The sequence below is a fragment of the Canis lupus genome, chromosome 10 (assembly GCF_011100685.1).
Source record: "Canis lupus familiaris isolate Mischka breed German Shepherd chromosome 10, alternate assembly UU_Cfam_GSD_1.0, whole genome shotgun sequence".
NCBI lineage: Eukaryota > Metazoa > Chordata > Mammalia > Carnivora > Canidae > Canis > Canis lupus.
The window spans coordinates 11,985,080-11,998,581 of NC_049231.1; the positions used below are offsets into that span (position 1 = coordinate 11,985,080).

Below are 13,502 nucleotides of genomic sequence, written 5' to 3' on the forward strand. Positions count from 1 at the left end.
TACCCACACCCCAGACCTTGCTATTTGAGCCTGCTGTTACATCTGCCCAAAGCTTCCCTTGCTCTCCGAGTTTGGCCCCGCTCAGCAATTTTCATCCTGCTTATCCCAAGAAACCCCTTAATATTTCAAATCAGAGTAAAACATGCACACGCGCACACACACACACACACACACGCACACACACACATTTTTACTTGCAACTTGCATTGTGATTGGATGGAGCAGGTCCTGCTGCGTTAAGGCAAAATGTTATTGCCCTCAAGCCAAAGGCATAATGAAGTGCACTGATAAACAATATTTCAGTCTTTATAGATTTTGTCTGCTGCACAGGTGGGTCTCTTTTGCCTCCATGGAAGCTGAGTGTGCAAATGAGACTCCATCGGCCGAGGAACTAAAAGCTCTGTATCTCAGAACTTGAAGGCAGAATGGGTTTATTGCCAGTTCTTCCTGAAAGAGAAAGTTGTGCGTTCAGCATCTGAGCCCTTCTCTGAGACGTGACTTTTCCAGGAAGAGTGCAATGCGCCTGGCTCATTTTCTTCTCTGTCCTGTACTTTCTTTCTTTTTTTTTTTTTTTTTTCTGTCCTGTACTTTCAAAACGAATGGAATGAAGCCACCAGATTCAAGTACTGCTCCCCTTTGAACTCAGTGGTAGAGGCTTAGAAATCCTTGTCCCCAGGAAAAATCAAAAGGAGGTACAAGAGATTGAGGGAGAGAGATGGAATCACATTATGGAAGCTCCGCGCAGAGCAGTATGTCAGGTTTTTTTTTTTTTTTTTTTTTTTTTTTACCATGAACCACAATAAGATACACGTGGTTCCCAGAACAATTATTGGTTCTCCCACCTGGTGCTCTCTCTGATATTTTCTGATCTGTTCTGTTCTAGTCTATGCTGGTTGCAAGCCATTAATATGACTTAAGAACCCACTAATGAGGTACGACCCACAGTCTGAAAAGCTCGAATAGGATATGGCTGAGCAAAATCAGTTTCTGGGATAGCCATGCTGAGCAGAGGCGGAGAGCCTCCTCCAGGTCCCCGAGACAGGTACGACACCTCGACTGTGCCATAGCCCTGGCCCCTGGTAGTTCCCTGCCTTCTACACGTGACACAGGAAGCACCCCCCAACCTCTGCTCTTAACCCCCACCTGGCCCCAGAGTTTCATTTGCCCCGAATGAATGGACCCAAGGTGATTTGCAGATGAGGTTGGAGGAGTTAATAGATGGGTCCGGTCCAGTGGTTCCTAGACTCCGCTGTCCATCAGAGTGATCGGGGGAGCTTTCAAAACTCCTGGTGCCCAGGTTGCGTCCAACCCCTGTGGATTCCCAGCGCCTGGGGTGGGAGCCAGACATCAGTAGTTCTCAAAGATCCCCAGTGATTTCAACTTGCAACAAAATTTAGGAACATCTGCCCCAGTGCACAGAACTGCACAGCGAGCTGGCCATTTTAGCCTTCTGGGCCTGGGCCGGCACCCTGCGGCGCTTCCCGGGGCTTGTTTAAAATGAGGAATCTTAGGTCCTAAGCCCCAGATAGTCTGATTCCACCATCGCCCAGGAACGTGCAGTTGGAATTCAAAGTACCCTCGGCTCATGGATGTAGTCTGTGCTACTTTGAGAAGCGTTGAGAGGATGCCTTGATTTACCTTTTGGAACTGCATGGAAACTTCAAACCCTGACCAGCTGAGACCACCCCACCCCACACCCCCTCGGCATTAATACAAGCAGGTCTGGTTCGGCCGAGCACATTCTCTCCCATGTACAGGTGTGCGCGGGTGAGTCAGGTGTCACTCCCAGGACGACATTCTGCTTGCTCTGGGCACACGATGGGAGGCTAGGGGGGGAGCTGACTCAGCCTATAAGAGCTCGGCCAACGGGGAACCCTGGCACAGCCGTGAACACCACCGTGCCCTCGTCACCTCCGTCACGCAGAGTGGCTGCAGCCTTTGCTGAGCCCGAGAGGACCGCGCCTCTGAGACCTCGAGCCACAGAGCACAGGCCAGGAGGCCTTCCTGGGCCACATCCGCGGGGTGCTACTTAGTGAAAGGGGGTCGCGGGTTACAGGACCTCAGGAGGCGGCGGGGCCTATGGCCCGGGCATCACCTAAAGGGAGAGCTTGGGTCCCAACGGCCACTTGACCACTGTTTTAACGTCAGTTAACCCTAAGCATAGCTAAAAATCCCAATGGGGTCTCTTCAGACTCTCTCATTATAGAAGAAGCTCAAGGAACTTCATGATCAGATTCCAGGGCTATAAGAAAACTGAATACTGCTCTTTCTTCAAATTTTACTGTTCTCTCTCTCTCTCTCTCTCTTTTTGAGTAGGCTCCACTCCGGAGTCCAACGTGGGGCTTGAACTCACAACCCTGACATCAAGACCTAAGCTGGGATCAAGAGTCAGACATTTAACTGACTGAACCACTCAGGCGCCCCAAATTTTACTGTTTCCTAATCACTCTCATGGGCTACCAGGCACAGAAGGAAATGCTTTTAGGGGGTCCCTGGGTGGCTCAGTGGTTGAGCGTCTGCCTTCGGCCCAGGGCATGGTCCTGGGGTCCTGGGATTGAGTCCCATGTCGGGCTCCCTGCATGGAGCCTGCTTCTCCCTCTGCCTATGTCTCTGCCTCTCTCTTTGTCTCTTGAATAAATAAATAAATAAAATATTAAACAAAAAAAGGAAGGAAATGATTTTAGAGAAAGAGAAATGCGATGTAAGGATACAAAGTTCAGCTGTAAATATATTTGTGCCTGACTCTGAAAATGATTCATGTGAGAAAAGATTTGTAGCATTTTTTACTGACTCATAAAATCCCCATCCATTAGGGGACCCCATGTACTTAGGGACCCCATCCATTCCCGCTGATAGCTGTGCTCCTGGGATCCGCACGGTGCCTGGCATGTGAGCCGCACTCCACAGATCTTTGTTGAATAAGGACACGTGTGACACACTTAGCGACAGCTCTAGTAATGTTTCTTTGAGAGGAATGTAGATAATGTCCCATTACTGATTTTGTGCTTCTCGTGAGTAACTTTGAAGAGAAATCCTTTTTTTTCCCTGATCACTGTGAAACACCCGATAAAATGTTTTGATTCAGTCTCACTCTGTAAAGCAAACACCCAATTACGGCCATGGCTTGAATCGGTGAAGGTCCGGAATTGTGCACCCAACTGGATTTAGGATGAGGGACACGGCCCAGGGCCTGCGGTTGGAATGCCTGGAATTTCCCAGGGCAGCTTTGTCGCCAGTAGGCGAAGTGATAGAGACACTTCTGCTACAGCTCCTCTGGCGAATAACTGATAAGAGACCAGTTTAGGGAATTTTCAGCACACTAGGCCGCGTTTTGCACCGGATCGTTATTTCTATTTTCATGTGAGCAGAAACAAAACCATTTAATCTCTAATTTGAGAAATTTAGCCTGTAACATCAAAGCCTATGTACTACCCCGAGAGCATGCATTTGGTCCCTTGAATGATCCAGACGACTAACTCATCTGTCCGACTTAGAAGCAAGGCAAGTTCAAGGACCAGCAGAGGAGTGACCCGGCCATCTGGTTCCCACCAGGGGACTGCCAGCCGCGTCAGAAGGAGCTGCCGTTCCTCGCTCTGTCTGCCCTCCCTCAGTGCCCCCCAGCCTGTCCTGAACCTTTGGGGCACAGACCCTTCCCAAGCGAGGCCTACAGGGGACAGGGACATTCTCATTGCCTTAAAGGCCACGGTTTCTCAGAGTGTGGTCCAGGGACCCCCTGCCTCAAGGTGTCCACCCGGGATCTACTGAGTCGCAATCCCTGACCTCTTGCGATCTGCAGTATCAATTTTCCACACTAGCTACTGTGCCTTGGGGTTTGAGAAGCCGTCCTTTTGCTTTTTTTTTTTTCTTAATTTTTTATTTATGCATGAGAGAGAGAGAGAGAGAGGCAGAGACACAGGCAGGGGGAGAAGCAGGCTCCATGCAGGGAGCCCGACGCGGGACTTGATCCTGGGTCTCCAGGTTTAGGCCCTGGGCTGAAGGCAGGTGCTACACCCCTGAGCCACCCGGGCTGCCCTTGAAGCCGTCCTTTCTCCGATGGGCGATTGCATGTCGGAGAGTCACCTGACCCGGAGTAGGTCCTCGGGTCCCCAGCAGGACCCAGCCCACGCTCTCCTCCCTGCCGCGGAACAGGAGCCTGGAGCAGGTGCCTAGGTGTCAGCGGGCCTCGGTGCATCCCCGCTGTAAGGGCACGGCCCCAGGTGGGGACGGGAGCCTGGGGATGGATGGCCCAGGAAGCAGCGGGGGACCCAGTCCTGTGTGCGCAGGAGCACCCGGGCCTGGGGTCCGCGGCAGCTCTGCTGTCCTCTTGCAGGGCCCAAACCTTGCCGTCTACACCCCTTCCTGATGCTCCTTGCCTACTACTACTGACTTTCCCGGTGGACGCCAAAGCCTTTACCCCTGGGGTGACGGAAAGGGTTTGATCAAGCTCCGCAGGGGAGCCTGGCGCCCTCCACCTTCAGGGCGTAAACCCAGGCACAGGAGCGGGTTGAAAGGCAGGAGGCCCAGGCCTTACAGCCAATGGTCTGGTCCAGCAGGTGTGAGCCAGGGCCCGGGAAGACGCATTTTAAATAAACAACTTGGGGCACCCGGGTGGTTCAGCCGTTGGGCATCTGTCTTGGGCTCAGGTTGTGACCCCGGGGTCCTGGGATCGAGTCCCACATCAGGCTCCCTGCAGGAAGCCTGCTTCTCCCTCTGCCTGGGTCTCTGCCGTCTCTCTCTGTGTCTCTCATGAATAAAATTTTAAAATCTTAGGAAAAAAAAAAAAAGCAACTCAAGCTTTTCAAGATGTAAGGGGCCTGGGGTCTGCAGAACACACCTTGAGACGCACTGGTTTAAATGCCCAAGGAGTGAACATTTCCAGATTCACTTGCAATGGTCGGGGGTGGTGGTGGTGGGGAGAGCAGTAGTCCAATATTCCAAGTGCCTTGGAAAAGGGCTCAGGGTAAATACAAGTAGAAAACAGACATTTGCACAAGTTTGACAAGGATAAGCCTCGGTATTATGAAAAGTACCCCTCAAGGAAATGACATCGCGCCGGCCCCGCAGAACCGAGTACAGCTCAGCCCTCTTGGAACTCCGCTCTGAGCAGAGCCCCGAGGCCTCTGCACCCTCCCCACCCTCCCATCCTCTCCATCCTCCCCATCCTCTCCACCCTCCCATCCTCTCCATCCTCCCCATCCTCTCCATCCTCCCCATCCCCACCTTCCTGGCTTCCTCCCGCTGCGCTTTGAGTGTGAAGGTGATACTGGAAGGGCAGTTGGGCCTGGCAGCCTGATTCCCGTCGGCATGCCCTCTCCTCTCCCCACGGATGCGTCAGCACTAGAGAAACACCACCTTTATTCACCCAAATTAACTTGCACTCTCACTCATCAATTTGGAGCAGTTCAAACCCTTCCTGCTGGTTTTTAGGACTTCCTTCGGAGGTAGAAATTTTTACTGCAGTTGAAAGTTCAGGACATTAGAAAATTCAGTTATCAAGTGGCATTTCTGACCAGGTCATTCGGAAGTAGTATTCAGCTTTTAAATTTGGAAGTGGCAGGATGATTTTTTTTTTTTAAGTCTCTACTGGTTTTGCATCATAATAAACCTGTGTATTTGCCGGGCTATTTGTACCCTTCATCTGAATCCTTGGCCTACTCCTCGGACCACGCTGGCTTCTCACATCTTCCTCTGTACCCCAACACCATCCTCTACTCTCCTCCTTCCTTACTTCCACCCTGACTTTCACAACTTCCTGGTCACAGCAGATCAAGAAGACCTGGGATGTCACATCAAAGGAGCCTTCTAAAGTGACCAAAAGGTGACATCATGCCCATGTGCTGCATGATTTCATTATTACCCGCAAGATTTCATTACTGCCGTGTGCCAAGTACTGCTCTGAACGCTATGCAGGTGTTAATTTATTTAGTCCTCCCTACAAGCCTGTGAAGTGTAGGAGTGTATTATATTTTATTACCGTATTATAAATTACTACTAGTTCGTTTTATGGATGAGGAAACTGAAGCATGGAGAGGGTAACCAATTCACATAAGTCATGTGGATTATAAGTGGTGGAGGAAGGATCCGAACTCCTACTCTGCTCTTAGTCACTACCTACATCGTTTACGTAAGAAGGCAAAACTAGATCAAGCCAAAGCCAAGCCAAAACTTCCAAAAGAAGCCCCCTGATACTAATCTTTAAAACAAAATCTGTTTTCAAGGACATATGGAAAAAGGAGACTGTACTCTATGCAAAAGCAGATTTTATATTGCCTGTCTGCTCACGAACACATCCAGCAAACTCTCGGATCTACTAACAACAACCCAGCACAACGACCAGTTTTTATTCAGTGCCTTCCAACGATGATCTCATTTAATCCTTACCCCATTGAAGGCTGGTTTAACAGCATCTATCCTAATTGTTAACACACCAGAGAGAGCCACCCTTCCAACATGATATATTCTCAGCATACTGTGTCCAGCAGTCCAGGCAAAACAATTGCATCTATTTTTATTCTAAGATTTTTCTTTTTTAAGTCATCTCCATACCCAACCTGGGGCTTGAACTCACAACCCCGTGATCGGGAGTTGCATCCTCTACAGGCTGCACCAGCCAGGTGCCCCCAACTCCATCTACTTTGAGGAGTAACAGAAGCAAAAGATCCACACTGCCTAGATGAAAACCCACAGTGCTGGTTCCTTCTAGAATCCGCTTATGTTTTGGGAAAAGCGTTGACTTAGGAGTTCCGAACCTGAGTTATAATTCTGGCTCTTCCATTAATTAGCTGTTGATCCAGGGCAGGTCTCAGCCTCTCTGAATCTATTTCCTACCTTTCTCATGGGTTGTTTTTTTTATTTTTTTTGAGGTCCAAATATAATATTTATGAGAATGGATAAACTATACAGTGCTAGAAAAGGTTGGATAGTATTAAAGATGGTTCTAATAAATATGCTAATTATTATTACAGTATATTTACCTAAAGTGACTCTCTGCCACTTAATTTGAAATTGACTGCTTACCACTTCCCCTCCTTCCTCCCCATCCCCCAGGTAAACTTCTCAAGAGCAGTAACTATGTGTTATTCATTTTTGCCTCTTAAGACTGTTTCTGGGGCCCCTGGGTGGCTCAGGGCATGACTCCGGGGTCCTGGGATCGAGTCCCACATCAGGCTCCCTGCAGGGAGCCTGCTTCTCCCTCTGTCTGTGTCTCTGCCTCTCTTTCTATGTCTCTCATAAATGAATAAATAAAATCTTTTTAAAAAAAGATTGTTTTTGGCACATAGTAGGTAATCAATAAACGTTTTTTGAATGAATGAATAAATAAAGGACAATTTCAGAGGAATTTTGAAGGTTCCCATGTAGGTTGAGAGAAGTCCATGGAGGGAAAAGCCATTCACAATACCTGCTTCAACCACATGGTCCATGGTGGGGAACCTTTTGTACACAGCGGTGCTCACAGAGCGGAAGATGAGCAGAGACGTGAGGTTGACGTAGCGCATCAGGGTCCTTCTGAGCAGACGCCCATGCTCGTCCCTCCCGTGAACACTGCTGGAGATGAGAAACATCAGCCTGTCGGGCCAGGGCAGATTCACAAACTGGTTCCACCACCGGTTCACTACCAGAGTCACATAAAATCCTGTAAAATAACACAAAACTGTAAAGCAATTTCTTACAGCAGTTGTTGTTGACACTGATGCTTTTAGCAGAATTTCAGCCTTTTTTTAGGGACTGGGGTGTAAAAATATGTTGTTATCCGTATCTTATGATTTTTGCCCTCCAAAAAATAAATAAATAAATAAATAAATAAATAAGGAATTTGTGCCTGGCAATGCCATAGTAAGTGGGTGTTAGGGGTCAAATAGTGACAGCAGAAATGGACAGTTAGTGAAGAGAAAGCTTGATTGTCCAATAGCAAATTATTACCTCAAACTGGTTTGGTGTTAATTTAGCAAAAGCAGCCTTGAAGGCAAGCCTTGTGGATGATTCTGGTTCTATTGCAAGCAGTGGCTTTTCAGGCATGCCTCTCAGCTTGGAAACACTCCCATGCAGAGTCATCGGTGTCATCCTAATGGAGACAACTGTGTGGCTGCATTCTGCGTGTGACCTATACTTACCAAGCACAAAGGTTACTGGAATTTGTTCAGCATATCTGTCACAGTAAATTGATAATTTTTCAAAGTAACGTTTTTGGGCTCCTGTAAGTAACAATCTGGAGCAAAAATAAAATGCACAGCCCTTTATGATATTATACTTCTGCACCTGCTTTGCAAGTGATATTCAGTGCAAACAATTAAGCACAAATAATTGTAAATTTTTTTTTAAGGAGCAATAATGTATATTCCTACCTAAGCTGATGTATCTCAAAAGCTTTTTAATTGCTGAATGTTTCAAGTACCAATATTTTTAGGACATGAATGTTATTGGCCATTAGACAGTGGGGTTTATTAACTTTTATTCTTAAATACTTAATATTTTAAACTTTTATATGATGAATGCATTGGATTTAGAGCAAAATACCTCATTAAAGAGTCCAACTTTCCAGTATTCACCAGGTAGGCTTAAAAAAAAAAGTGTCTTGATTAAGTGAATTACAGTTATTAAGTTAATTACTAAATAATAACCCCAAATTTGGCATCTTAATCTTGCTTTCCCCTGAATTAGCATATTCTTGATTATATGTGTTATACTTCAAGGGATGGTTATAACTATTTTAAAGCCTACCATTACTTAAAATATAAAACAATAGACGTAACAACTAGAGGTAAGCATTTTTATTGCTATATTTGGTGGGTTTGTATTTGTATAATATAAATTTAAACATTTATATTACAGATCTGACCAAAACCCATCATCTGGTATTGTTAGACATAAATTCATTTAATGAAACTATTATTGATATTGATGTTACAGGGAGAGGATTCGGAGTCAGAAGAAATATCTCAAGGCAGGTTAATGGTAATGGTCAAGATCTAGAAAGAGGAGCAACACAGATGAGTTTGCATTAAAGAATGAGAACAGCTGTTCCAGGGGAGGAAGAAATCCCTTGGAAATCTGTTATAACCTGTCAAAGGCCTGAGTCAGTAAAACTTTGGTAAAGGGAGCGGAGGGATAAGGGGTAACAGGGCACCGCCAGTCAGGTTGCAGATGAAGAGCTGGTGCTGACAAAGACTTTGGGGTGCAAGGTGGGCTTGCGATTCCTGCCTCAGCTTTGGAGGAGGCGTCAGGAATTCTGAAGTCAGGAGCTGGTTGCACAGGCCTTGCAAGGTCAGGCCAATGACAAGTCACAGCCAGAGCAGTTTCGGATACTCAACTAGAAATGGTCAAAGAGGATTTAAATGTGGAAAGCACAGACCGTAAGGTCAGAAAAAGCCAGGTCTGGATCCCAGATCTGCCCCTTAACAGATGTGGACTTGGGGCGTACGTTTAAATATCTCTGAGCCTCAGTTTTCTCTTTTGTAAATGGGGCTAATAATACCTATGTGTTATGAATGTTACAAGGATTATAGAATTTATTATATATAAAACCACTTCACATGTGGCATCACAATTAATCGATAATAAAGTGGTTGCCATTATTAATGATCGGCCAAAGGAAAAAATACTGAGCTAATAGTTACATAGAAAGTTTACAAGCTAGAAAGTACTAGAATGATGATTTTGTCAAAGTCAACCGAAAATAAAAAGAGATATAATCAAAGTAATGAAATCTGGCTGGGTCTTAGGATTTTTGCTAAGTACAATTATTTGCTTATAAGAGAATTTTAAAAGTTAGGATCATTGGTACACATGAGAATGACACTATGTCAATATTTTTCTACAGCTATATTTGGCTTTCTTGAGACATTCAGCCTATAGTCCTTGGTATACCTTCAACCAGGATTAAGTATCTATTTTAACAAGATTTTTATAGTTGGACTTTAAAAAAATGAAGAATGACTTGCACAACCAATCATTGTTACAAATGTAAGCACTCTTCGGTCTTTAGAAAAAATATATGCGCACAATTTTGTGGGGTATAAATAAGATAGTGGAGCAAAAGTTGAGGCCCCATGAGCATTTCTGGCTACGGTGCAGCTGCTCTAAGTGCTATTCTATCCTAAGCAGCGGTAGCAGCAATAAACTCACATTAGTAAAAATAAACTAATGAGACAATTATTCTGAAACGTCACGTGTCTTCCGCCATTTCATATTCTGAAGGATTAAGTGGCACAGAAATAAATTGTCAAAATGATATTGCACTTACAAGACACATCTGAAAAATTACTAGGGGTTCGTAAATAAAACTTTCCCTTTACAGATATTTTGATATGCAGCAAAATAGCTGTTCCTATTCTACTTTTGATAATTATCAGCTGGCCAGATTACTACCTTCTTCCTCAGAAGGAGTCCTGGTGCTGCAAAGAAGAAGGTAGGTAAAAGCAATGATAACACAAATTTGTTCATCTGTATGCAGGAAAGAACAAACTGAAGTTCATAGAAAAGGTGGAAATACAGCCTCAAAAACCTTTAGCTTTTTATTTTTATTTTAATTTTTTTTACCTTTAGCTTTTTGAAGTTTTAACTTCCCCCAAAGTAGAAATATATGCAATCAGTTTTAATAAAAAAAATAACTCATAAAGCTGCTCTTTTGTACTATGGATCAAATTTATTGAGACTATAATTTTATGCATGAAAGTATTTCTTGGACATGATTTTGTTCAAATTTTCTGTAAATCTGACAGGCATAGTTTGTGATGTTATAAAGAATAAACATCTTGTGAATATAACATGCTCCAAACTCAGAAGATATAAACAAAATAAATTAGGTTTCAGGCCTTTATTTAGTTGAGGTTTTGGCAAGATTGGCAGGCGCCATCCAGGATAAAATCTTGTCATTTCAGGCAAAAGGAAGGAAAATTGCCTGATATACATCGTTCAGGAGCATGTGAATTATGCAGGTAGTTGCTATAAGCTGTCAAATCGCACATTGAAATGATCAGTGACATAGCTGGGAGAGGCACGGACGGTTATTTGTCTGTGGCCTTTGTCATTCAAAATCATCCCTGAGCGAGGATTTAAGTATCAATCTTCCTTTTTACACCTCTAGCAAAGTTCTGGCAGCGTGACCAAGCCTCATCGTGGTCCATTAACGTGGGGCTAGAATGAGAGCCACCGGGATATGATAGTCAGAGTCCACTTCACATCCCAAGCACGGCTAGGTGTGGATTAGAATACCTTGTCCTGGGTTGAAGGTAAGAGAGGATCATGCAAAGGAGGAGGTTACATAATGCAAAAGTCAGCAGCAACCAAAGACTTGGATTTTTGAGACTGTATTCTTACATGATACTTGATGGCCAGATAAGGAGACATGCAAAGGAAAGTACCTGTACACCAAACTTATGGCCGTGTAAAAAACAGCAAAGACAATAAATTCCCTGTACAGTAGTTTGTAGATGCTCCCTCTCCACTTGAGGAGTAACCTATGAAATCCAAAAAAAGTCGCATTTGCTACTTTACTGGAGTACGTGACAGTCATCTTGGGGAGCTTTTTTTTCTAGAAGAACAAGAAGACAAAACACAAGTAAAAAGCAATGTGTAAGACTGAGCGTAAGTCTATGTGTCAAAGAAACCCAAGCCACTAACCAGTTAGCCACCTCCTCATTCTGTCTTTCTCTGTTTAAACAATTTGGGATTTGAAGATAAGCACCATCTCCACGCGAAATCTTTTAGTAGAAAAGGGGAGGAAAGTAGCCTCTGGGAAGAGTGATATTAGAACTTGCCTTAATGTCTACATATTATTTTCAGGTTTTGTAGTCATCACTCGGTAACATTTGAATGGACAAGTATGATACAGGAACTGTATCACCTGTGTGGCATCACCTGTCATGTATTTTCTTAACGTGTGGGAAGATTGAGGGTATCGATATGCTTTATTAGTGGACATTTTCCAAACACTAACCAAACTTAACTGCTTGGGTCTTTATTTGCTCAAGTATGTAAAGAAGTATTTGTTTCACCCTTAAATTTCCTAAGGGGGAGCTTAATGGCTCTCTTCTTAGAAATCAGGAGATATTGTTGGAAAGAATCAAGCCTCTTGTGGGAATTTAATTCCTGGGTCCCCTGGAGGCTTTAGTTGGATGTAGGTATCTCTGTGGTGGAGCTTCACCTGCCCGGTTAGCACTTTGTACACTTTTTGAAAAGTAGGGCCACAGTGGTGCACTTGCCCCCTGGACAGTCGTGTACAAAATACTTAGGGGAGGGGGGGTTCACTTTCTGTTTGGAGCTGACCAAAATGTGGCCATTATTTAGGGCTCTTTCTACTTGGGCCTGTTCCCTGGATGTGAGTCGGATGAGAACTGGACCCCAATGCCTCGCTCCAGGGAGTTCCCTGCAATTCCATTGCTTTTCAACAAGACAGCAAACATTCAGGTTCTGAGATGGCCCTGAAGTAACCTTCGCTTGAAAGTCCTGCACCGCTGCTCTCTAACGTGGAGCATAGACAGACAATGAAAGTTCTTTGCAATCTTTTTTGTTTCCAAAGGATCTATAAGGAGTCTTACCGAGCTGCTTAGATGGAAATTATGGAGGTTTTCGGTGGAATTGGGGTAGACAGAGGAACCAGATCCTCTAGCACATTTCTTACATGGAGTAGCCTGCCAAGCACATTTTATCTAAACAAGAAAATTTCCTGTCTTTATTCAGAGGTGGGAAAACAATCCAATTCTAATTCGCCTAGTTTCCCTAGAGAAATAAGACGCTGGCACCATATACTCACAAACTTAAGACTTCAACGTCACGGATTTTAGTAAAGAAGCCGGGGCCTGTTGGCATGAGTAAGTGGCATTACGAGAGGACGGGAAACCAGTTTCATTTTTCCATCTTTACCTTGTCTCTCTGTCTAATGTGAGTGCAGCCAGATTTGGGGAAGAGGGACATTAGAAATGAAGCCCACTTCATAACTTGCTCTCCTGGGCAGCACCGTTTTAGGTAACAGTCCTCAACTCTCTGCAACGGGTCGCCCCGCTATTCAGCCTTCAGAAAAGTTAAGGTCACATAGAGCAGAGGTCAGAGTGAGAATGCATAGGGTACACTCCTTGTGCACTAACCTATTTCTTGGGTTGGGAGGCTCCGGCAGGAAAGAAAATCTTCACATTTCAGGCTCCCCCTGAAGAGGTGCCTTCAGCTCGGGGTTGTGCTCGGCTTCACGCTTGGCTCACGCACGGTCAGATTTCTTTCCTTCCCTGGCCACCGAGAAGGCCCAGAGCGTGACAAGCACAGGAGTTCAACGTCTTTCCGCTTGTGGAGGCCTGTTTATGCCAATTTGCCCACTGATGACAGTTATAGCCGGGAACAAACAGAAGCAACAGCTGCTGATGTAGCTTTTCTCTACTCTATAATTATAACTCCACCTGCCGCCCCAAGTACCCCTTTGAATGAGAAGTCGGAGGTGACATGAAGGAGGTTGGGCCCTTGAAGTCTGTTATTTTCATTTTGATTTGACCCTGGGACCCAGGGACAAGGATCCA

At 45.1% G+C, this 13,502-nt stretch overlaps 1 protein-coding gene across 1 annotated transcript; it reads right to left on the reverse strand.

Moving 5' to 3' along the window:
* Positions 1-391: 391 nt before the first annotated feature.
* Positions 392-13,257, reverse strand: LOC119873591 (bestrophin 3). The gene is made up of 4 exons (XM_038549990.1): positions 13,083-13,257; positions 11,361-11,530; positions 7,400-7,633; positions 392-447 (listed from the first exon to the last, which is right to left on the reverse strand). Exons 3-4 carry the CDS (start codon positions 7,560-7,562, stop codon positions 392-394), a joined length of 219 nt encoding a protein of 72 aa, XP_038405918.1. The 5' UTR covers positions 7,563-7,633; positions 11,361-11,530; positions 13,083-13,257.
* Between the last annotated feature and the right edge of the window lie 245 nt (positions 13,258-13,502).